Source organism: Muntiacus reevesi, chromosome 17 (genome assembly GCF_963930625.1).
Source record: "Muntiacus reevesi chromosome 17, mMunRee1.1, whole genome shotgun sequence".
Classification (NCBI taxonomy): domain Eukaryota; kingdom Metazoa; phylum Chordata; class Mammalia; order Artiodactyla; family Cervidae; genus Muntiacus; species Muntiacus reevesi.
Window position 1 is genome coordinate 1014477 of NC_089265.1, and position 25445 is coordinate 1039921.

At 50.5% G+C, this 25445-nt stretch overlaps 1 protein-coding gene across 7 annotated transcripts in view; it reads left to right on the plus strand.

The window, feature by feature from the left end:
- PALLD (palladin, cytoskeletal associated protein) overlaps nt 1-25445 on the plus strand; it is a 373189-nt gene that overhangs the window by 341657 nt on the left and 6087 nt on the right. For 5 of the 7 annotated variants that reach the window (XM_065908290.1, XM_065908292.1, XM_065908293.1 and 2 more), the window contains 8 exons: nt 1104-1610; nt 6156-6291; nt 9237-9335; nt 10050-10100; nt 11309-11530; nt 14374-14523; nt 20307-20401; nt 22035-22167. In XM_065908290.1, the coding sequence (XP_065764362.1) occupies nt 1104-1610; nt 6156-6291; nt 9237-9335; nt 10050-10100; nt 11309-11530; nt 14374-14523; nt 20307-20401; nt 22035-22167 (1393 nt within the window). The remainder of the gene's footprint in view (nt 1-1103; nt 1611-6155; nt 6292-9236; nt 9336-10049; nt 10101-11308; nt 11531-14373; nt 14524-20306; nt 20402-22034; nt 22168-25445) is intronic. The other 2 variants (XM_065908291.1, XM_065908296.1) reach the window with 2 other exon arrangements.

A 25445-nucleotide genomic window follows, 5' to 3' on the forward strand; every position in this document is an offset into this window, starting at 1 on the left:
ATAAAGGAAAACATCTTGGATGCAAAACTCAGCTCGAGAGGAAAGGTTTTACGAGTAAAATGAGAGTACGATTTTAGCTGATTGCTAGCTACTTTATAAAAAAAAAATTCAAACTCTCTGCTTGGTGGAAAATACTTGAGGAATTAAAGCTGCATTATTGTAAAATACCAGAGCTTCCCTGGTAGCTCAACTGGTAAAGAATCCACTTGCAATGTAGGAGAAACCAGTTCAATTCCTGGGTTGGGAAAATCTGCTGGAGAAGGGATAGGCTACCCACTCCAGTATTCTTGGACTGCCCTGGTGGCTCAGACAGTAAAGAATCTGCCTGCAATGCAGGAGACCTGGCTTCGATTCCTGGGTTGGGAAGATCCCCTAGAGGAGGGCATGACAACCTACCCTAGTATTCTTGCCTGGAGAATCCCATGGATAGAGGAACCTAGAGGGCTGTGGTCCATGGGGTCACAAAGAGTTGGACACAACTGAGAGACACAGCACAGCGCATTGTAAAATTAATAATTTGTTACTGCTTATTGAACCCCTGCACATGAACGATGGGAGTTATATGTATGTTTCAGATGTGATGCCAAATGCCAGTATGTATTAAGGTTTGTATAAATAAATAGTTGGCAGTTTCAAAATTGGGGTAGAATAAACTTTGCATGTGTTTTTTAGGGAGCAAAGGCAGAAATCAAAGTGGGTCTCCCCCCACCCCAACCCACCCCCAGACCAACCTGTGGTATTTATTGACTAGAGTTGACAGGAGTGAGGTAGGCAAATTGGATTCAGGTAAATCTGCCAAAAATAAGTTAAATCGGTGTTTCTTTTAACTTTCCCATTGTGATAAATTTTTCCCAAAACGTTGGCCCCAGATGAGAGGGTGAGAGCTCACGTTAGAAGTTTTCCACTTAAGAGATTCTGGTTCTGTTAAAATGCAGTGCTGTGGCTCCCGGGGTCAGACAGCGTCCCCTGGCATGTTAGCCGGCTCGTCTCGCCTCAGGTCTGAGTCCGGTGAGACGCTGATCAGCTGTGTCCTCGGTGGCACTCGGGCTCCTGGGGGATGCGGTTCCTGCCGCACATCTGAAGGTGTCCTTTTCTCCCCGCAGGGACGCGCTCAGGATCCAGCAGCTGCAGCAGCAGATCCGCCGGGAGCGCGAAGCCCGCGCGCGCCCCTCGCCGCCCGCGTCCCCGGAGCCCCTGGAGTCGCGCGCGGAGCCCATGAGCGCGCTGGCTGCCCGCCCCGCGCCCGCCATGCAGGCTTCCAGCTCCTTCAGCTACGCGCGCCCCAAGCAGTTCATCGCCGCCCAGAGCCTGAGCCCCAATGCGCCCCGGTCCCCGGCGCCCGCGTCCCCGCCGACCTCTGAGCCCGAGTGGGGCGCGCTCCCACCGCCACCCCCGCCGCTCAGCCCGCCGGCGCTGGCCGCAGGGCCCGACTTCTTCCCGCCGCCGCCGCCTCCACCTCCGCCTGGCCCGGGTCCCGCGTCCCGCGCCGCCCGCCCAGGCCCCGCGCCTGCAGCGCTGCTCCGCGCCCTGCTGCCCTCGCAGCCAGCCACCGCCAGCACCGTCTCCACCGGGGTCTCCGCCCTCGGCCTGCCGCGCGCCGCTCCCGCTGCGTGAGTGCCCACCACCCCTCTGCACCGGTCTGCACACGGTGGGGGCCCCAGCTGGGGGCTGGGTGCGCGCCGAGGGGAGGTGGCAGTCCCTTCGTGCCCGGGATCAGGAAGTGAACTCGTCCACTGCATGTCCATCCGGGCAGTGGTTGGAGGGAACAGACGTGTCAGTGGCTACATTTCATGCAGATACGTGAGGCCCTGTCCCAGGCCTGAATGATGCAGCCAGCCCTGGCCCCAGCCCCCCACCCCATCTCTGCAGGGTTCCATCATCTTCTGCCGGACTCCAAATGGCTTTCCTTAGGTCACAGTGCTGACGTGGCAGCCCTCTAAAATCTTCACTTAGAAACCCTGTGAGGATAAATAAGCTGGCAAAACAAACCCATGGGAGGCGTCTGGCACGTCTTGAAGTGTAGTAAGAGCTGGCACTCACCCATCCACTGAGGAGGTCAGAAATGCCTGCTGGCCAGGGCGAGCCCAGGGCCACATGTCAACCCTCTCCCTGTCGACATCCTGCTTCAGGGCTGGCAGGACCCCAGTGCCCTTCAGAGAGAAAAGGAGGAGACCCTCATGGATTTCATGTGGGAATAAAAGTGAGGAGACCCTAGGATTCGAGTTACACTCACAGCAGGCTCCCACCCTGGGGTGGGCTTGTGGCTCCTGCGAGACGAGACTGCTGTTTGCCCTCCAGGTGTGTCCAGAAGTGCCTGTTGGGCGCGTCCTGCATTGTTAGGCATTTTCTGAAGGCTGCCTGAGGAATTCTGCGATTGAGATCTGGCTTCTTCTCAGGTCCTTATGGGAAAAAGCTTAGTCAGGTGACTGTGTAAATAGTCACATAAGGAGGGGAGCGAGGGTGGTAGTGGTGTAATCATGGGCTTCAGCCAGAGTCGAGTCCATCCTCTGGCCTGAGCAAACCTTTGTCTCTTTGTTACGTGATACACTTTGTCCTCTTACTTTGGAAGGGCTATGAAAACACTTGCTCTTTGGAAGAAAAGCTATGACATACCTAGACAGTGATTTTAAAAGCAGAGACATCACTTTACCGGCAGACGTCTGTCTAGTCAAAGCTATGGTTTTTCCAGTAGTCCAGTACAGATGTGAGAGCCGGACCATAGAGAAGACTGAGTGCCAAAGAATTGATGCTTTTGAGCTGTGGTGCTGGAGAAGACTTCGGAGAGTCCCTTGGACTGTCCATCCTAAAGGAAATCAGTCCTGAATATTCATTGGAAGGACTGATGCTGAAGCTGAAGCTCCAATACTTGGGTCACCTGATGCAAAGCACTGATTCATTGGAAAAGACCCTGATGCTGGGAAAGTTTGAGGTCAGGAGGATGAGGAGAAGAGGATGAGATGGTTGGATGGCATCACCAACTCAATGGACAATAGTTTGAGCAGGCTCCGGGAGATGGTGATGGACAGGGAGGCCTGGTGTGCTGCAGTCAAGTGGGGTCTCAGAGTCAGACACGACTTAGCAAGTGAACAACAACAACACTTGTCAGTTGGAATTTGATGAAAGATGAGTCCACCACCGCCTTGGACAGGGGGGCAGTGTCACACCTTTTATCATCTTAGGCAGAAACAGTTCATTCTGGTCTCCGACTTTGAAATTCCCTTGTATTCAGCAGTTTTACAGGCTCATCTGAAGTAACAGAAGTGCTTATCTCTTAGCAGTCTCTGTCATGGTTACTCATATGGAGTCATGGTATTTTATAACTATTACCAGAGAGGAGACCAGCAGCTCCTGCCATTTCTTCAAAGCTAATGGGGACATCACTCTGATTTTATGGCTGTGGGAAGCTGTACCCAGGGGAGCTGGGCCCTTTGACACCACGTTCAGTGGTGACCCCAGGCCTCCAGCTCTATGCCAGCCCAGAAGCCACAGATATGTGGTCACCTTTTTGTCCACAAAAAATTTCCCGTTGCAAAATCACACACACTTAAAGAATTCCTTCTGTTGGTTTGATTCATATGACTTTGGAGCATTTTTCCTCTGCAGACTTGTGGGATCACTGGTTTGCATTCTGAATTAAAGATGAAACAGTAACTTTTTAGCCATCATAGTAACTCAGATGGATCAGTTCAGACTTGCCCAAGACTGGGTGTCCCTCTCGGCCTGCCATGACCAGTCGGCGCCCTTGAGCTTGTAGGAGCCGCCCAGCCCTGGTCAGTCGACCCTCTTCAGTCACTTGTTTCTCTCGTGGGGCGCTTGTGATTGTAACAGCAGACTCAGGTTCACTCACCTGTTACTCGTCTGGTTGGACAGCTTTGCCATATGTGTCAAGTGCACGTAGCAGACCGATTACAAGTGACTTGGTGAAGTAGGAATCTGTTAGTTCGGTTGGTTTTTTATGGTGCTTCCTTGCTTATCTGATACCAAAATCTTAAATGCAAATTTCAGATATCTTTATTTTATTTATTTATTTATTTATTTATTTATTGGTGTTGCTTTTAACTTTTAATTTATATTGGAGTACAGCCAATTAACATGTTGGTAGAAATTCAGGTGGACAGCAAAGGGCCTCAGCCACACATATACATACATCCAGTCTCCTGCAAACGTTCCTCTCATCCAGGCTGCCACGTGACATTGAGCAGAGTCCCCTGTGCTATCCGGTAGGTCCTTGTTGGTGACCGTTTGACATGGCAGTGTGTACAGGTCCATCCCAGTCCTTGTTCTGTGACCTGTGCAGTTTTCTTGCTCAGCCACGAGAGGCAACGGTGAGTTCTCTTGACCAAGACACAGAGCAGGCCCTGGGGATGCAGGAGCTAACGCGGTGTTCAAAGCCAGACAGACAGAGAGGTCACAGCTGCACCCCCGTGGAACCAGAGGGCATAGACCGTAGAATTCCTGGGGGGCAGTTTATCTTTTTTTTTTTAATTGAAGGATAATTGCTTTACAGAATTTTGTTGTTTTCTGTCAAACCTCAAGATGAATCAGCCATAGGTACACATATATAACCTCCGTTTTGACCCTCCCTCCCATCTCCCTCCCTACCCCACCCCTCTAGGTTGGTACAGAGCCCCTGTTGGAGTTTCCTGAGCCGTACAGCAAATCAGATATCTCTATTTTCTTAATCATCAGTTGCACTGATGGCTATTTCATTGTTTGTGTTTAGCATCGTCTTGTTCTCATCTGTAAAAGAGTAGCTTATAAACAGTCTGTGGAGATGTGGTTTTGTATCTGGTGTCTGCGCAATGGAGGGCCGGGCAGAGGGCCGAGGCAGCTATGGGCCACAGTGGCAGCAAGGCTGGATGGCCTCCCCGCAGCCCGCGGCGTTGATGTGGGTCAGGGTTTAGGGGATTCCTGTGGATCCAGTCCCTCCCTGCTTTCCCTCCTGAGGCCGTGGGGTCACCGCCCTTCCCAAAGCTGGTTACAGACACACGCGTTCAGGCAACGGCGTGTCTCCAGTGGCGGCAGTTCCCACCCCAAGCACGCGAGCACTGGGTCGTGTTGTCTCCGGTGCAGACGGGGCCGGATGCTCCTGTGGGCTCGATCTGACCGTGTTCACCAGGAGGTCAGCACCCCAGGCGGGTGGGGCTGTCACTGACTCCCCGGCACTGTGAGGAGTGCTGGTTTGGGTAACAGTTTACTTTGAAGAAATGTCTTAATTTTTAATTGTATGAACCGTTGTGAAGGGAAAGCATCTCTATCAGCAGACACATTTTTGTTCCTGAGGAGTGGCTCTTTGCTCCTCGGAAGTCGGTGGGTGGCGTGTCGGGGGCAGATGCTGCGTCCTGCTTTCTGCCTGACCCTTACTCTGTGCTCAGGTTTTAACATAATTTCTTAGTGTTTGCTGAATCACGTTAGTAATTAGTCCAAATGAGATATTCTCAGAAAAAGAGGTTCCCTGTTAAATGGAGAGGGTGCCTCACCCCGGCTCCCTCTTCCCGGTGCCCCATCGACCCCCTGGGCTGGCTCTGGCCGCCCCTCCCCGATGCGGTCCTCCCAGTCCAGCTCCACCTGGACCCTCCCCTCCTGTCGCCTGGCAGCACCGCCTCCCCACCTCCACTGCAGGAGCTGATTTTCGCAAGAACAGTGGCTTGAGGCTGCAGCGCAGTCTGCTCTGGTGCCCGGAACAGAGCACGGCCCCAGCCAGCGGGTCAGCAGGGGTGTTGGCAGGCTCCCGGGGCTCCGAACAGCATCCTAGGGTCCTCTTCCGTTCATCCCCCCTCTATCCCCTCCCGGCCTGCATCCATTCCTGCTTCCTGTTTATTCCTGTCCCACCTAGAATTCCTGCCACATGGTGTGTTCTGTGATCTGTTCTCCAGCTTCAGCATCAGTCCTTTCAATGAATAGTTAGGGTTGATGCCCAAAGTCACAGCCTGACGCGGCAGAAACCCAGGTATGCACACAGACGGCGCCTCTTCTGCCTCGGCGCTCATCTCGGCCCCAGCGTGTGCCAGCGGTTCCGTCTGGGTCACTGGTCCACACCCAGCAGGATGGGCGTGGCCCCAGGGTGGACTGCACGCCCGGGGCCCTGAGCGCTGGGCTGGGTGTGCCCGCCGGACCAAACCCTGACCCTGCCTCCACTGTGTGCTCACCCGCAGGGGGCTTCCCAAGAAGGCCAGCAGACCTGCTAGGATGGCCTCCGACGAGGAGATCCAGGGCTCCAAGGACGCCGTCATCCAGGACCTGGAACGCAAGCTGCGCTTCAAGGAGGACCTGCTGAACAACGGGCAGCCGGTAGGGGGCGGTAGAGCGCGGGGCCGCGATGAGCAGGAGCGGGTGGTAGGGGGCGGGGCGGGGCGGTCACTGGAGCCGCCCGAGATCCGCCCTCACCAGCCTTAGGGCTGGAGCCTCACCTTCACACCTGGCCTTCCGCCAGCACAGAGCACCGTCCTGACAGCTGGTGTCGCCCACCCCCCGCCCCAGCCCCCACGCGCCTCTCCGGGTTGAGGTTTGCTTGTGGAGGGGAGAGCATGGGGGGAGGCTTTGCTGCCTCCCTCCATGAACCATTCCTGGGGGCTGGGGGGGATGCGGCCGCTTGGAGGTAGAGGGGGCAGGAAGCCCACGGTAGCACACTGAGGACCTTCAACGCTACAGACAAAAGGGACAGGCTACAGCCGCCCCGCCCCATCACACCCGCGCTTGTCCTGCTTGGAAGCTAAGCAGGGTCGGGCCTGGCAAGCCCTTGGGTGGGAGGCAGAGAGAGGGAGCCAGTCCCGCTGGAGGGTAGGGCTGGGGGCTGTGCCCCACGGTCGGTCTCTGCCCAGAGGCGGTGGATCGGAGCTCACTTCTGGGCTCTGTGCCCTGCCCTGCGCTGCAGAGAAGGCCGCGCGCCTTAGGAGACCGTGCCGGTCTGGTCTAGACGGTCCAGGTGCGGTTCCTACCGCGCTTGTCCTGGTCTGTGGGGGCAGCTCAGCTCAGTCCTGGAAGGGAGTGGTCACTGTTCCGAGGCTGCGGGTTGTGGATGGACGAGGACACAGTCCACACAGGCGCCTCCTCCACGGGCCCAGTCCTTCCAGGTCACCTGTTGGCTTGTTTGTTTTCTGGGCTCACTGCTCGTCATCACGTCCGAGCTCCTGAAGGGCGTTGGCGAACGAGTCTAGGAAATGAGATTTCTTAGGCGGTGGCCAGTGACCTGTGTGCTTTATGGGGGCATCGGCCTGGCTCTTCAGTAGACGCAGAGAGGGCCCTCTTGTGTAAAGTCTCCCTCAGCACCTTCTCCAGAGGACAAAGCCTGCGTGCTGACTCGGTTTTCTGGGAGCTGCGGTTATCCCGCCCTGATACATAAAGACATAAGCACAGACCACTTGGATTGGAAGGCTGGGGCCCAGAGGAGGGGCTTGGGTACTGATCTTAGGGGCTGAGGAAGACTGACATGCTAAAGAGACCTCACATTACTCACCTCACTGAGATTTTCACACAGGGGAAATATCTTCTCCCTGAAATAAGTGGTTGCATGTGCAAATGAACACATTCTGGAAGTTTTCCCTGGCTCTGTCAACCAGAGCCTTTGAAAGATTAAAACAGAGACTTATGGGATCTTTCTCAAGCCAGGTAAAGGCTTTTTTCAAGGTTTTTTTGTTGGTTTGTTTAAATACTCCTTATGAACTAATAACTCTTGGTTTAAAAGATAAGATTTCTATAAGCTATTATTATTACACTACATGTATTTACATTTGTTGCATATATGTCATAGATCTCTTTTGCAGAGAGGTATATATTATTTGTATTTCTTCAGCAGTGAATGACATTTCCAATATTTTCCATACATTTCCACATTTGAGAATTTTAAAAGGACAAGTAAGGTTTCCGTTCTTAGAAAATGTGACCGTCAGACAGCTTCTTCCTGACGCTGCACGTGTCTCTTCGCGTTTCTGGCGTCTTGGTATATGGACTTTATGTTCACACGGCGCAGAGTGGTTCAGAAGCACAGCAGTGAGTGAGCCTGGCTCCTGGTGGTGGCAGGTGTGTCTGACGAGGGCCTGAATATCGAGTGATGCTTCTGCTCCAGAGGAATGGGGTGGTACCAGGCCGCCGTCCCCAAACATTAGGAAGGCTTTTTAGGAGAGCAGGTGTTTAAAACAGTATTTAAAACTGTGTCTGAAAATTGAATCCATGATTCTTTAATGCATGTTGAGAAAATTAAACAGCTGCATGTGGACGAGCCGTTCCGTGCCACAGATACACCTCTCCTCACCCTCGGCCCCTTTTCCCAAAACAAGGTCATTGGAACTTCAGGTCCGTTTGCCATTTGGCACGTGTCCTGCTTCTCTTCCCGGTTTCCACTGGGACTGAAACCAGCAGTTACTGGAAAGCAGCGATTTACCCAGCATATTTTCCTGATTAGAGAGTTTCTAGGAGAGTCTATGTCTGGATTCAGAGGTTTGGAAGTTCATCTGAAATAATTTACACATTTTTTTAAATTTTATTTTGTGCTACTAATTATTCTCTTTTGAATCAAAAGCTTGTTTTTAAAATGCCCCAGTGAATGGGCTGATCGTTTTGGAGCCAGCTCTCAAGTGCACAGCCCATCAGACAAAGCAAGTGGGCCATTTGGTTTGTGTTCAGCCCAAAGCCCTGGGCACTCAGTGCAGGGGCCTCACCACCTCCGCTGGGAGCAGTCTCCTGGTCGGCTCAAGGCCACTTCCGGCCCCTCTGCTGGGTCAGCATGTGCAGCCAGCCTTCATGACTTCCTGTGTTTGCCTGCGTTCAAGCCCCGTGCCTGGCCCTGGAGAAGAGCTCTCGAAGTAGCCCTGCCCGCCAGCCTCGGACTCCCTTCCCAGGCTCGGAGCTGTTCTGAAGCCTGTGACAGCTATGACCATACACGTCCTGTAGAAAACCTCTTGCTGGCTACAGGTCTCTGTCTTCGTGTTCATCATTAGGCATAAACGCGTGACACACACCTGTAGGTGACTTCTGCCCTGCGGCTCGCTGTGCTCGCCTTCAGTCTGTGCTCCGTTCGTTGATGGCGCTCGGGACAGGCCACCGTGGCTCAGCTCAGGGTCAGGACTGGAGGCGCAGTGGGAGCAGGTGGACACAGAGCAGAGGGCTCCTGTCCGCACAGGCGTCCGGAGGCGGAGGGGAGCGGTCAGAGACCCACAGGCCCGTTTGCTCTTTGCGTTCGTGTTCTCAAGGCGCTGCAGCACTGTGATTTTTCTGACTCGTGTGGCTTCTTTGCTTAGAGGTTGACCTATGAAGAAAGGATGGCTCGGCGGCTCCTGGGTGCCGACAGCGCGACTGTCTTCAACGTCCAGGAGCCGGAAGAGGAGGCGGCCAACCAGGTATGCGATCCTTCTGGCTTCCCGGGAGAGCAGAGTGTTCTCCGCCCACCTCCCCCAGCCTCCCTAGGGACCTGGTCCTGGGCCAGCTCTGTGCAGAACCAAGGGTGGGTCACAGGCGGCCTCTGGCCAGCAGCGAGTGAGCACACCCTGTGTTGGGGGATAATGGAGTTATTTCAGTCGATGGCACTTGTCCTTTTTGTCTTATCCATTAGTTTCTCTTCTTTCAAGTATCTTTCTGATTTCCCTGTCCTGTGCTGTAATGCAAAACAGGTCTGTGGAGGAACATGCATTCACTGAGATTGTGTTAAGTCACTTGTGACTAATTTCAGTTACATTCTTAATACCTCATCCAGGTGAAGTATCTATGTACAGAAAAGAGTGTTTTTCTTCACAAATGTAGTTGAAAATCAGTAATGAGCAGGGAATCTGCTTTGTTCCCCTGCTAACACCAGAATCACTTCATGGATTTGCTTCTATTTGGAGTCTCCACATGTACTGAATAGTTTTAAGATGAAAGAAAGCTTTTGAACACAAGTTTAAAGGACCAAGTAAACCCTTTCTCCTGTCTATTGAGAAATGGATCAGCCTTCAAAATCTGAAAGTTTTTCTGTGTTAAATATTGCTCCCACCGGAGTTTCCCTTAAAGCTAGAAATCGGGTTGGATTCTTGCCGCTTCTCTTCCTGGGCTTCACTACTCCTTTTCTGCTGTTTCAGGACTCCTGGCCATCTCGTGCTTCTGTAGAGAGTCCTCTGGACGGTCAAAAGGTCGCCTTTACCTCTCTTCTCCTCCCAGTCCTTCTGTGTCTGTCCCTCTGTTCTGCCTCATGTACTTGTGTGTCTGCATTTCCTGCCCTAAGATCATTACCTACACACTCACCATGTCTGTTTTCATTGTATCAGATGGACAGAGTTACTGCACTGTGATTTGTCACGTCGTTTATTTACAGACACGAATTTTATTCTGTCCTTTATGAATACTCTGAATTTAAAATTGTGAGAAGTTTCTCATTTGTTAAAAGTTTTCTAGGAGAAAGAAGAGCTAATTCTTAAACTGATTAATTTGATAATAATTAGACAAAGCAACTTGTGTATTTCCTGCAGTTTTATTCATACTGCTGAATTTCTTCCCTCAAGCCAACAGGCTTTTTTGGGTTTGGGGGCATGCCATGTGTGACATCTTACTCGAGCCCTGCCCCCTCCACTGATAGTGCTAGGTCTTAACCACTGGGCACCAGGAAAACCCCACGGCCAGACTGTTTTTAAAGATTGAGTAACTTCAAGAGAAAACCTCGTTTGAAACAACGTTTCATTTACTATTAAATAGAGAATGTTTCATAATGGGCTGCCTTTTCTATGCTTCATGAGCAGGAGGTCTCTTGTACCCCTTCATTACTAGAGGATGCTGGCGGGCACTTGATGCCTATTTTTTTAACCACATATTTGACTGGGCTTTCCATCCCTTTTTCCTTTAAAGAGGGTGGAGAATGGTTGCCCAGAGCTGGGGAGCAGGGCGGTGAGGACCGTCAGGAGAAGGGAGTAAGGTACCGCTACTCCGTCACCCACTGGAGAACAGGCCAAGTGAGCCACATCTGCCCGTCTGGGAGGCGCCCACCCTCAGACAGGGAAGGGTCAGCGTGGTGTCAGTGCTTAACTTTTATGAGCAGTTCAGGAGGAACCGTTGCCTTTTTCTTCTTCTCACCATTCTAAGAGAGACGAGGAAGAAACTCATTCTCCTAGTTGTGTGACTGTGGTGTTTTTTGGTTGATAGGACTTGAGGATGGTTTGAAACACCACGCATCCTTCCAGGTGTTCTTTGTTCATGTGGGAGTGACTGGGGTGCAGACTCGTTGTTTAGTTCTGTAGTGAACACATCGCTGCCCTCTGGGAACATGCCTGGAGAGGGGCTGAGTCCGGTGGGGCACTCTGTACCGTGAGGGGCCCAGCCAGTGACGCAGCCCCTCCATCTGACTCAGGAGTACAAGGTCTCCAGCTGTGAGCAGAGGCTCATCAGTGAAATCGAGTACCGGCTGGAGCGGTCCCCCGTGGAGGAGTCAGGGGATGAGGCACCCTTCGGGGACACGTCTGTGGAGAGCGGAGTGGCCCCCTTCTTTGAGGTGAAGCTGAAGCATTACAAGATCTTTGAGGGTATGCCTGCGACATTCACGTGCAGAGTGACCGGTGACCCAAAGCCCAAGGTGAGTGGAGACAACAGCCTCTTCAGAGCTGCGTGCCCTGAGGATGGGTCTGGCTTCCAGCCTGCAGGGTGGTGGTAGGAGGACAAATGCCAGAATTGAAACTGTGAAAGTGTCAGTCGTTCAATCGTGTCCTGCTCTTTGTGAACCCATGGACTGTAGCCTGCCAGGCTCCTCTGCCCATGGGACTTTCCAGGCAAGAATACTAAAGTGGGTTGCTATGCCCTCCTCCAGGGGATCTTCCTGACCCAGGGATTGAGCCCACATCTCCTGCATTGCAGGTGGATTCTTTACTGTCTGAGCCACCAGGGAAGCCCCTAGACTCGGACAAGGTTGAACAGAATAGGGTAGGATAGAATGGGACCTAAGAGGACAGGACAGATAGACCAGGAGAGTAACTGGCAGGGAGCGCCTCACACCCTCCCCTCTCTCTCTCACACGGAGCCACGGTTGTGACACCCACACTGCAGGTGTCGGACTCAGCTCCAGCAGGTCGGCCGAGGCCAGGAGGCTGTGGCGGCCAGGCCTGAACTTGAACCCCGCCCATGCTCTGTACTGTACGGAGCAGTGAAGCTGCCACTAGTGGCGGGAATCATATCTTTAATCCACAAAGCCAAGGCCACCTGTGTATACAGAGGCGGAGGGGGCAAGAGTCCAACGGCTGTGGCTAGCCCGGCCAGAGCCTGTCCTGCAGGCACACGGGGACCCTGGGTGGCGGGTGGCCGTCTCTTTAGACAGAGACTAGGATCACTGCTCACGGCCCCATGGAACAGCACACAGGCCTGCACTTTTCTGCAGAACTGGAGGGAAGACAGTAAGAGAGGCACAGTGAGAAACGGAAGCTCTGCCTGGCACTCCCAGGATATTCTGCCCTCGGGAGGCTTGTCCCCTTGAAACCTGAGCAGACTGAAGCGGAGTTCTAGTTCACACTGTTTTCCTCTGTTGTATCTTCCCCACACTGTCTCAGAGCAGTCTTGGTAGAATGTTGGCACTGTCTCTTAATCTGGGCTTCCCTGGTGGCTCAGATGGTAAAGAATCCACCTGCAATGTGGGAGACCTGGGTTCAGTCCCTGGGTCGGGAAGATCCCCTGGAGGAGGGCATGGCAACCCACTCCAGTACTTTTGCCTGGAGAATCCTCATGGACAGAGGAGCCTGGCAGACTGCACTCCATGGAGTTGAGAATACTCAGACATGACTGAGCAGCTCAGCACAATACATCTCTTAATTCTCATTGGAAAGTTGTCTTCTAAGTATAATACAGGTGAAAAATAGGACTAAAGGGAAAAAAGAATTCTAAAGAACTGGCATAGCAGCAGGAATGTGAAAGGGAGACACTGTATACTGATCTGAGCTTCTTTATTCCTTCGGAAATAATCCAACCAGTAAGAGCATGATAATTATGAAGTGTCAGCCTTTATGTAACTTAGCTTTTGGAACTGGAAGTTACTAGTCTGTTTCAATGGTGAACTTTTAGGTTCTGGAGACCGGTAATATTGGTAATATAGTTTCCATAAAACTAGGGAGAGAAAGGTTGCAGCTCTCAGACCCTCGTTTTTGGCGCACTTACTTCATGTTGTCCGTTTCTGGCCTTTTCCTACCTTAGACTTGGAAGGTTTAAGAGCAGTTTTTCAGATTCAAAGGCTTTGACAGGGAGTAACAGTGAAAGGCCAGCTGTGGTCTCAACTTGCCAAGTGATGTACATGCAGGAGGAAGTTCATTTTATGGCAGGCTCTAAAGTAGGTTTCCTCTGCTGGGAGTCAGCTCGGAGTGCCCTGGGCTGCAGGGAACAGAGGTGACCGCATCCTGCTTAAAAAGCGAGGATGTCGTTTCCTCAGTACACAGCGTACTGGCTGTGTTGGTGCTGTGGCTCTGTGACCATCACTGTGGCCTCTCTTCTGCGCTCAGATACAACCAGCAAAACGTGAGAAACCGATGGCCCTGGGATCTTGCTTAAAGGAGAAAGAGGGGAGGAGGGACCTGTAGAAGAGATGGTATGACCATTTAGAACGTTTCTGTCTAATCAAGATGTACTTTTATTATATTTTTCACAATTTTCTATCACTCCAAGTTATTATTTGAAAATTAGTTTAAATGCTGCTGTGTTTAACATAGTGGGGAGAGCTGGTGAGCTCTAACCTTCAACCCTGTGCCCCCAGCTGCGCCCCCCACCCCTCCCTCTCACCCTGTTCTGGGTGTCCGGCACAGACGAATTCACTGGACTTTAGGGTCTGGTTTTTTTAATCTTGAGATAATGTTTTTCCCTTTACAAGTAATACATGTCCACTTAGATCATTTGAAAACAGAAGCAAAAAGAAAATTGTGATGCCAGCTGAGAGTTAATCACGTCTTCCATGTAAATAATGGGTGAATGTAAATGCCACTTATGTACGTCTTTTATCTATATATTTATTGTTTATTTTATTAATAATTTAATATATTATTAATCTATCTTATTTAATATTACTTTATTATTTAAAATATACTTTAAATACTTCCTACTTTATTATTTGGCGGCAGCACGTCTGAGTTGCAGCATGCAGATCTGTGATCTTGGCTGGGGCAAGTGGAATCTAGTTCCCTGACTGAGGGTTGAACCTGGGCCTCCTGCAGTAGGAGCAAGGTGTCTTAGCCACTGGGCCACCAGGGAAGTGCCTATACATCCTCTAGAAAGAAAGAACGTGTAATTTCTGATAGACTAGAACTAGCCTTGTTCGCTGCCCCCCTCGTCCCTCGGAAGCCAAGGTCCCACCCAGGTATCCAGTCTCATTCTGTCGCAGGAGCTCAGAGCAGCTCCCCACCCACCCCGCACACACAGGCCTCACCTCCTCTCTGCCTCTGCCCGCAGATTTACTGGTTTAAGGATGGAAAGCAGATCTCCCCCAAGAACGATCACTACAGCATCCGCAGCGACCCCAGCGGGACCTGCTCCCTGCACACCGCAGCCTCCACGCTGGAGGACGACGGCAATTACACAGTCATGGCTGCCAACCCTCAGGTGGGAAGCGCAGCCCGGCTCTGCTCTGAACCGGTGGGGTCCCCAGACGAAGAGGCGGCTCGCCTGTTGGGGCGCTGGACCCCCACGTTCTCTGTCCAGCTTGGTTTCCCAGGAGAGAGATTTTTCTCTCCTGAGTGTTTGTTTATTCCATTAGACATTTGTGTGCATGATTCACAAATGTGCACCATTTATTTCCACAAACATTTGTCGAGAGACTGCTGTGCATACCTCTCATGGGGGGTGGGGCTGCCATTCTTGGGAGGACGAGGTCCCAAGACAGAAGATGAGCCAGTAAATAGATGCACAAACCATGTGATTTCATGTAGAATAACATTCCCAGGAGAAAGGGGAGTGAGGGGTATGTGTAAGATGTGGTAGGAAGACTCAAAAATTAAATATTTAGAAGAAATACATGCACATTTAATTCAGTGGAATTTAAGTAACCTATAAGTGTGGACAAATTATAATTTTGATAGAATATAAATAGAGCACTCAGGATTTTGTTTTGTTTTCTCTTGTATTGACCTTTAGATTTAGGGTCAAAAAATTAATTGACTACTTAGAATTTAGTAGGCAGCTACTGGCTACTAGGTTCCGATTCAAGCCTGCAAATTCTTTTTTATAGGCTATCTTGTATATTTTAGGAACTGTACTGAATCCACAGACATGTGTAAGAAGTGGTTTTGTGCTTGAAACACTTGACAGAGTATTTTACAAAGTCTACAAAAACCACATAATCAGTCGTGTCCGACTCTTTGTGACCCCCATGGACTATACCAAGTCCATGGAATTCTCCAGGCCAGAGTACTGGAGTGGTTAGCCTCTCCTTTCTCCAGGGGATCTTCCCAACCCAAGAATCGAGCCAGGGTCTACCTGTATTGCAGGCAGATTCTTTACCAACTGAGCTATCAGGGAAGCCTGTAAATAAGACTTTTAAAAAAGAAAGCTAGCAGTTTTGTTATGTAACTGATGGAGATTGCTCACAAGTCATCCTTTTAAAAAAATCTCTGATCTATTTGTATCATTCTATATTTCATTATTTCTTTTGAAAGAAACATAAGTGTTAGAAAATGATACAGGTAATTTTAGCAATTTTTGCATACTTCTACAAGTGCATGCCGTGTTGCAAACAGTGTTATCCTGTCCTAAGGTTACATTGTCATGGAAAGATACATTACTGCAGTAATGTTAAAATTAGACTGAGCTGAAGTCTCACACATTTCACCGCAACCAGCCTGTGATCTGGGACAGTGGACTCCTCACTGACCAGGAACAGTTTCCAAGTTCATGCACCTTCTTGAGGCTCTGATATTTCAATCAGTGAACACATGACCTCTGAAAAACAGTCACAGTCATGACCTTTACGAAATAATTATGTTTGAATGCTTGTTTGTGTTCACGGTGCATTTGAGGGAATGAAAGTGGAACTTTTTTTTAATTGTATTTTTAGTATGCTTTCTTGACTATTACTGATTCCCATCTTATGTTTTCTTCCTCTTAAAAAAGTAATGGAGAACTCAACAAAACCCAGAGTTTTCCTTCATGTTGGGTTCTTGATTGCTCTCGTGCCCTGAGAAGTCTGGGGTAGGTGATGGAGCTAGAGTTCACTGTGTCCCTTCCACAGCCGCCACTACCGGGTTCTGCTGTTCGTGTCCAGGCGTTTTGCCTGCTGCACATTTTAAACTGTTGTTGGAGTGAGCACCTTTAAAGAACAGAATAACGCAAATGTCAAACTGCAGTTTGGAGTCTGCGTGTAGTCTCCTTCAGGTGGTATCACACCTTGAGGGGGCGTTCCCAGCCAGTGTGGCTGAATCAGGACTGCACAGCTGGGGGCTAGGGTGAGGGCTTAGCTAAAGATCCACCTCCCACCCCCACAGCCTGGCTGGCAGGAGCCACACCAGGGCCAGGAGGAGGCCCCACCCTCAACCTGGGGCCCTGAGTTCGGCTCCCTCAGCAGAGAGCCGGCCACGCCCTGTAGATCCCCTCGTCTGATTCTTCATGCTTTACCTCTTGGAGTCAAAGAGACGGGGAGTGACCATTTACCTCAGGACACCAGAAGCCCACTTTTCCTTTTTAGTCTGTTTATTTGGCTGTGCTGGGTCATCACGCTTTAGTTGCAGCATGCAGAGTCTTACCTGTGGCATGTGGGATCTGGTTCCCTGACCAGGGATGGAACCTGGGCCCCTGCATTGGGAGCGTAGGGTCTTAGCCCCTGGCCACAGCGAAGTCCCGAGCCTGGTTTTCTGACAGTGTCTCCATCCCGCCTGTGGATTGAGCAAACAGCAGGGGGACCACTCCGGGCCCCAGAGGCTCCCCTGCCAAAGCAGGTCCTCATGCCGGAATCCTGCTGTCTCTTGAGGTCTGATCCACCAGGATTCTCATTAACGGGGTGTGTTCTTATCACTAAACTACTCCTTTCCTATCTGAATGACCAAGAGGCAGGTGTCGGAGGGGAGACTCCTAAGCAGAGTCTGGGGAGACCCTGAGAGTGGATGTGGGCCTCAGGCTGACGTTGCTGTGCATTTGGGGTTTGTGGTGCTTGACAGCCGCTGTTGTGAGCTTCTGAGCACGTCTCCTGGTGGGTGTTAGTTCAGGGGTGAAATGCCTTCTTGTCCCAGGTCTTCAGTGGCAGGTCCATGCACACATGCCACATGTGGGTTTTGTGAGTCATCCAAGATTGTGCGTCCAATTTTGTGAAAATTTGGAATGAACTTCCTACCCACTTAGGAAAACAAAGTGGTATTTCACCTGTGACCCGCGAGAGCCTGTTTCTTTGCCTGATCCTTGGTGCAAGTTGTCACTTGTTGCCATGGGAACATGATGATAGAAACACCTCACACTCCATGTTGTTGTGTAGTTGCTCAGTCGTGTCTGACTCTTTGTGGCCCCATGGACTGCAGCACACCAGGCTTCCCTGTCCATGGAATTCTCCAGGCAAGAATACTGCCACTTCCTTCTCCAGGGGATCTTCCCAATTCAGGGATCAAACCCCTGTCTTTCACATCTCCTGCATTGCAGGCAGGTTCTTTACCTCTAAGCCACCAGGGAAGCCCAGCACTCCATAAACTCAGCTTTATAAACAGTTGCTATGGTATAGTAAATGGCTTTGCCATTCTTGTAATTTGTGAATTTAAAAATGATTTAAAAGGAACGTGATGTAAATAGGTACTGGAAATAAATCTCAAAAGTAAAAGCTAAGTTTTCCAGGATACACAAAGCATGCACATATACATATGCTTCCAGTCCCAGAAGCATAGCATGGGGTTGCCTGACGTGAACTCCCTGCTTCCTTGACGCCCTTTGGCGCCATGATTTTCTTCCACGTTCTAGAAGGATTCGTGTTTGGAAGGGGGACAGCACCATCTCCCTTTTCTGACACCGTGGCTTCCACAGTGGAGCGGGAGCGGCTGGGCTCTCCAGGCCGGGGAGATAAGTCCTGAGGGTAGCCGTGAGAGACGGTGAGAGCCGGGAGGGAGGCGAGCATGGCCAGCAGTTTATTCCAGAGAAGACTTTCCCACCTGCTCGGTCTTCAGGGATAAGAGGCGTGTGAGAGGCTGCTGACAGGTCTCCGTGGGGACGAGCTCAGAGCGCCGGGCGTGCTCGCCTGGCTGCCCCCAGGAGACAGCAGCCGCAGGTTAGCGAGGTCAGGAGGGGCCGCGCTGCGTCCCCCTGTGCCAGACTGGGACCGCAGGCCCCGGCTCTCAGGCCTCCTGACAGCGCAGTGGAATGCGGACGCGGATGTTTGGCTTTGTTTTGCTGCATTGCTAGGAGCCTGGTCCTGCCCCGGGCTGGAATGGCCGTCGCGGTTTGCGCCTTCTCCAGCTGTGCTGTGTGTCCGGGCAGGCGACTATCCTGGGCCCTGGGCCCCGTTAGCCTCTGTGAGCCAGGACAGGCAGATGCTGTTTCCACAGCAGGTGAAGAAGCAGCCTTGCCAGGCATCACGTGCGCCTCACCAGCCGGGCATCTCGCGCAGAACCACCTTCAGAGTTCACACTCGGGGCTCGTGTCAGCCTCCAGCCAAGGACTTGGTCGGAACAGAAGAGCTGCGAGCAGCAGAGTTACACTCAGAAGTCTGGCTGGTTGGGGGTCTGTGTTTCAGCCTCACAGGGTTTCCCGGCTCCTTCCGAGCTTCACTTCACACGTTCACTTCTGTTACTCCTTCATGTGTTAATAAGACAGTTAAAAGTGAACAGATAGCATTGAGGGGCCCCACAGCCTGTGATGAAGCTACGAGGCAGAAAGTTTGGAAAGCCTGTCCTGAGAACAAGGGGCGCTATCTATGTGAAATGCACAGCTCCTTGTTCTCAAGCTCCGGAAAGAACCACGGGGCTTCCATGACCACCTGTTAGACCGGCCGCGGTGAGTCGTCAGCTGTGCGATTTGTAACAGGCTCTTCTAGGCACGTGCACCTGCACAAGTCCACGTGGGACAGGTCAGTGAAAGTGATTCTCAGATGTCAGGCCGTGTTGGGGAGTCCCCGGCGTGTGCCGGGGTCGGCATGGGAGAGCCTCTGTTGCGTGGCCGGGACCTGTGAGGCAGTTGGTGCAGGGCAGGGGTTGTTCCCTCCTGAAGTTAGCTGCACAGTACTTGGGGATGTGGTGGCCTCAGTGAAGGAGGAGCCTGCCTCGCGGTTCAGGGCCACTCGAGCTGTGTGTTCCCGGCAGCCGTCCTCCTGGGGCTGCCTCGCCCTCCTGTCGGCACTGTTAGTGTGAGTCCTTGCCTTTCCTGGGGCCTGAGGAGGTCCAGGCTGAGACGTGCAAGCCCCTCCCTGCATCCTGCTGGGGTGCCTCCCTCCGTGTCCCCACCAGTGTCAGCCCACTCCCAGGGGAGCTCAGAAGGCGGTTGAGAATCCACGCAACCCTCAGCTCTGGCCTCCCATATGTCGGCCACTTGGGATGACCGTGGGGGTCAGTGGTCAACTGTGATGTGAGTGCACACGGGGCTGCCCTTCAGCCGGGAGCTCGAATTCACCAAGGACTGGAATGAATGATCAGTGTGCTTCTCAGGTTCCTGCCCTGGCTCCTCCCTTTCGGTCATTGTCAGAGTTTAGAAGTCCGTCTGCTTGTGCTCCTGGACCTCGAGAACAAGTGGAGGAGGAAATCTGCTTTGCTGTTCTGCCAGCCATGAGGAGAAAGAGGCGCCTGTGCCAGAAAGCTGAAGCCCCTGGGTCCCTTATTCCCATAGTTCGGGCCCCTTAGCACTGCTCCATGCCCCTAAGACGACACATGTCAGGCTTGCTGTTGACAGAGAGAGACGGTAGTGCATGCAGCATGCTTTGTCACCGCTTTATAAGGGGTATAAGCAACAAAAATGTTGACTCATGTTTTACACCTGAAACTAATATTAAGTCCACTATACTTCAGATGAACTTGGATGTGTTGGCCAAGATGATTGTAGACCCATCAACTATACTTCAAATTAAAATATTTTTAAAGATAAAATTTTCGTTAGCATATCTAACTAACCTTTATCATGTGATCCTCACGTTTCAGGCTATGACTGCTTCTGGTTCATAAATCTCAAATGTGCTCATTTCATGGGAAGAATGTTGATGGGTAGGGAGACCTTGGCAGGTGACAGTCAGTTCGTAGGGGGTCTTCATCTTAAACGGCCTCCTGGATGAAACGGTAAAACCAAGTCAAGCGTCAGAGGGGGAGCGTCTTACTCAAGTGCTTCAGATGAATGTGGAGTCACACGCCGAGCCCCGGGGGCGGGCGGGGGCTGGCGCTGGCCGCAGGAGCGGGCCCCGGACATCCCTCACCACTGTGGTCCTGTCCCCGCAGGGCCGCGTCAGCTGCACGGGACGGCTGATGGTCCAGGCCGTGAACCAGAGAGGCCGCAGCCCCCGCCCGCCGGCCGGACACCCTCATGGCAGAAGGTACATCCCGCGCCCTTCCCGGGCGTTGCTGGGGTCTCGCTGGCTCCTAAACCCGGCACCATCAGCGTGGTGGGGAGCCCACAGAGAGGCCGTGCTCGGGGGACAGTGGGCACGTGAGGGGAAGCGGGCTCCCTGTGGCTGGGGTGGGGACACCAGCCAGGAGGCGTGCCCAGGCCCGGCCATTGTCCCTCACTGCGGCCCTCCAAGAGGGCCCCTGGTTTCCTCTGACCACCTTGTGCCTGAAGGTTTGTGCTGTCGTCACTCAGCACACAAGCTTACCCGAGACCCAGACCTCAAGGTCAGACTGGCCACATTTTGGACACTTTCCGTACCTGCAGCCCCCGGGGCCTACGAGCATGGGCGGGCGCTGGTGCCCAGTGATGGGCGCGGCCTCATAGGAGCTGGTGGGCTGCTGGCCTGGGGACGCTGCGAGGGGATTCAGGCGGCTGGGGTCCTGCAGGGCCACAGAGGCAGGGAAGCCGCAGGAGGAGCAGAGATAGCGAGCAGCTCCACAGCCCGCGGCCCCTGCCTGTGTCTGGGAGGCAGCCGCAGGCCTGGGGCTCGCAGTCGTGATGCTGCCCTCCAGGGCACGGCCCGCGCACAGCGTCCCCTGTGCCAGCTGCGAGCCCAGCACGGCTGAGCAAGTCCATCTTCTGCTGCTTTTCCGGGGCCGTCAGCTCACTCCAGCTGTTCGTGGGTCACTGCTTCCTGGAGGAGTGTCGGGCTCATAAACTAGATCTGATGGGTGAACTCTGTGTTGAAGGGTGGATAATTCTAGCCCATTGTACTAACTTTTCTTTTGCTTTTTCTAGTTAAGTATTTTTTAACTTACTTTCTGATGATCACTGGCAGAATTAATTTGAACATCTTGCCCTTGGATTATTACATCTTCCCTGCAATCACTTTATTTTTTTATTTTTTATTTTCTTTTTTGATAGTGGAGTGCAGTTTATTACACCGGCGGGCCTGCAATCACTTTAAATCATTTTACTCTTAAAGGTGCCTCTAGAAACATACTCAAAAGCAAGAAAGATGCACAAAATCTGGGAGATGTGCACAATTTTATTTTAAAGCAAAAAAAATTGTCTTTAGGTACATGGATAATGGATGCAGACGACCTGCCTAAAAATTTAATTGTTTTCCTGGTTAATATGAAAATAAATTTTTATTAGAAATATATTAATTTTTTAAAAAATAAGAACTTCTGATTTCCTACAAACTTACACTCACAGTGGAAAGTTATAGTTATTGATACTTAAAAATATTTGGTAGTAAATGAGCTGCTAATTGTCATACAGTTCTCATCCAATTTTAAAAATATTTTAAAACTTTCTTTAACCTATTTTTTCCCCTTTCCCAATTCATGATTTATACTAGTCATAAGGATTAGGATAGCAGATTAAGATCTGCAATTAGCAGACTATTAAATTTATATTAAACCCCCAAATGAAACAAGATTTTGCCTCCTGACTTTTTCTTTGGTGCAAAGGTTGAGATTAGGGATCAGGTAAGCAGGTAAGGAAATTATGTTTTTGCCCCTGTGTTAAAAAAAGCAGATGCCTGGAACCCTAGAAATGGCCTGCTGTCTAGGTCTGTTTATCTGTACCGTCTACTGACTCTCTCTGCTCTGCAGGCCTCGCTCGCGGTCCAGGGACAGCGCTGATGAGGGGGAGCCCATCCAGGAGCGCTTCTTCCGCCCGCACTTCCTGCAGGCGCCCGGGGACCTGACCGTGCAGGAAGGCAAGCTCTGCCGGATGGACTGCAAGGTGAGCGCGCGCGCCCAGCCTCCCCCGGTGCTGAGGCTCTCTTCTCTGGTTTTGCCCCATTTGTTGACCTTGAATTTAAATTTCAGCTCGGAAGTATGAATGTTTTGAAAAATTACTTGGCCTCCCTCTGCTGGTTATCTCTGGAATATAAATGTGAGGCACTTAAGAGTTTACTCTGGACTTACAGAAATGTTTGAAAAGGATAAATTCATTCTTAACAGGAGTGTATTTTCCAGAGTAGCTCTCTTTTTTAATTTTCGTTTTGCGTTGGAGTGTAACTGATTTACAGTGTTGTGTTAGCTCCAGGTGTAGAGCAGAGTGATGCAGTCATACACATGCATCTTTTCCTGCTTGTTCCCATTTAGGTTATTACAGAATATTGAGTTAGTTCCCTGTGCGATACAGCAGGTCCTTGTCGGTTATCTGTTTTAAATATGCTACCCCTTATATGTCCATCCGAATCTCCCAATTCATCCCCTCCTTGCTGTGTGGGTGCTAAGTCACTTCACTTGTATTCGAATCTTTGTGACCCCCATGGACTAGCCCGCCAGGCTCCTCTGTCCATGAGATTCTCCAGGCGAGAATACCGAAGCAGGTTGCCATTTCCTTCTGCAGCGGCTCTTTCTGAGCAGGGATCGAACCTGAGTTTTCTTATGTCTCCTGCATGGCAGGCAGGTTCTTTTCCATAAGAGCTACCTGGAAAGCCCTACCTTTCTCCCCTGGTAACCATAAATTCATTATCTAAGTAAGTCTGTTTCTATTTTATAAATAAGTTCATCTGTATAAATAAGTTCATCTGTATCATTTTTTTCAGGATTCCATATATATATATATGTGATATCCTATTTGTCTTTCTCTTTCTGACTTACTTAAAATGACCATCTCTAGATCTACCCAGGCTATGGCAAATGGCATTTATTTCATTCTTTTTATGACTGAGTAATATTCCCCTGTATATATGTACCACATCTTCTTTATCCATCCATCTGTCAGTGGACATTAAGGTTGCTTCTTTGTCCTGGCTATTTATAGTGCTGGTGTCAAATTGGAGTGCATTAGTGGAAGTCCTTTTTGGGGTTTGTAAATTAGAGTGAAATGTGCTACAAGAAGCCACCGAAAACTTGTGTCTCATCACTTTAATTTTTTTAGCTTGAACATACATATGTATGTATGTGTTTGGAGTAAAGTGGATTTACAATGTCATGTTGTAGGCATACAGAATCTTACTCAGTTATAAATGTAGATATTCGTCTCTGAGTTTTTTCCATATGTAGGTTTTTACGCAGTGTTTGGTACACCTCCCTTGCTATACAGTAGGTCTGTGTTGACTATGTGTATACATGTATGAGTTAATGCCACCCTCTGATTTACCCCTTCCAGCCCACCTTTCCCCTTTGGTGACCATAAGTTTGTTTTTCCAAGTCTGTACATTCCTTCTACTTTTGTAAAGTAGTTAGTTGGTGACCATTTTCACATTCCACCTGTAAGTGACACCACACGGTATTTGTTCTTCTGACTTACTTCTCTTTACTATGATTGTCTCTCGGTCCATAGGTTACAGCACGTGGCATTATTTCATTCTTTTTCATGGCTGAATCATTTGCTCATGCGAATGTGTCGCTTCTGTTATTTTATTTTTGTAACTGGAGGATAATGGCTCTACAGCGCTGTGTTTCTGCCCTGCGGCAGCGCGAGTCGGCTGTGGCCACATGTTGATTCCTCCCTCTCGAGCCTCCCTCCTCCTCACCCCCCATCCCCCCAGGTCATCACGGCGCCGGGCTGAGGTCCATGTGCCCCGCAGCGGCTGCCCACTGGCTCTCCGTTTTACACGTGGCCGTGTGCATCCGTTAGCCCTACTCTCAATTCGTCTGCCCCACTCTCTCCTTCCGCTCCCCGTGTCCACAAGTCCTTTCTCTGCATCCTGAGTCTCTATTCCTGCCCTGCAAATAGCTTTATCAGTACTCTTTCTAGATTCCATATTGATGTGATTTATATATGTGTGCATTAATATACAGTATTTGTTTTTCTCTGACTTCACTCTGTATAACAGACTGTATATAAACTGTATAGCTTCATCCACATCTCTACAAATGACCGAGTTTTATTCCTTGTTATGGCTGAGTAATGTTGCACTGTGCATGAACGTCTTCACCCGTTCATCTTCATCCCTTCGTCTGTCGTTGGACGGCTGGGTCTCCTCCCTGTCCTGGCTGTTGTAAATACTGCTGCAGCACACTCTTGGGTGCACTTTGAATTCTGTGTTTTTTTTTTCATTCTTTTTTCCGCATAGACTCAGGAGCGGGCTGCTGGATCACAAGGTGGCTCTATTGAACATTTTAAAGACACTTCCTCACGCTTCTCCACAGAGGCTGTTACCATGACATCCCACCAGCACAGCACCTTCAGAGGGTCCCCTTTTCTTAACCCCACCCTGTATTTATCATCTGTTGGCTTTTTGACAGTGGCCATTTTGGCTGATGTGAGCTAACACCGCATATTTTTTATTTGCCTTTCTCTCATAATTTGATTTTAATTTCTCTAATATATTTAATGATGTTGAGCATCTTGTCATGTACCTCTTGACCTCCTGTATGTCTTCTTTGGGGAAATGTCTGTTTAGATCTTCTATCCATTTTCTGATACTGAGCCTCATGAGCCGTTTGTAAATTTTGGAGATGAATCCCTTGTCAGCCGCATCATTTGCCACATAATTCTTTCCACAGTGTAAGTATGCAGATGTCAGTGTGTATATTTATATGTGTGTAGTTATCGTGGGTCTGTAAGAATTTGCACAGACCACCTGTAAAATGACATTTTAGTTACAGAACCAAAATGAATACAAACATAAGTATACATATAGTCAAAAGGTAAAATTTTATTTTAATCAGGTGATACCAAGGGATTAATATTAATTTTAGTTTTATGTGTAAAAGTGAAAGTCGCTCAGTCATGTCAGACTCTTTGCAACCCCATCGACAACTATACAGTCCATGGAACTCTCCAGGCCAGAATACTGCAGTGGGTAGCCTCTTCCTTCTCTAGGGGATCTTCCCGACCCAGGAATCGACCTGGGGTCTCTTGCATTGCAGGAGCTGTCAGGGAAGCCCTAGGGAGCTGTGAATGTGTAAGAAAAATCTGCTTCTTTTAGAGAATGATCTTTACTGCCCAGAGTCTCCATTCCCTGACCAAGGACTGAACCTGGGCCCCATGCAGTGAAGCACAGACTCTCTGCACTGGGCCCCCTGAGGACCCCACCTCACGCTCCTCTCTGTTGCTCT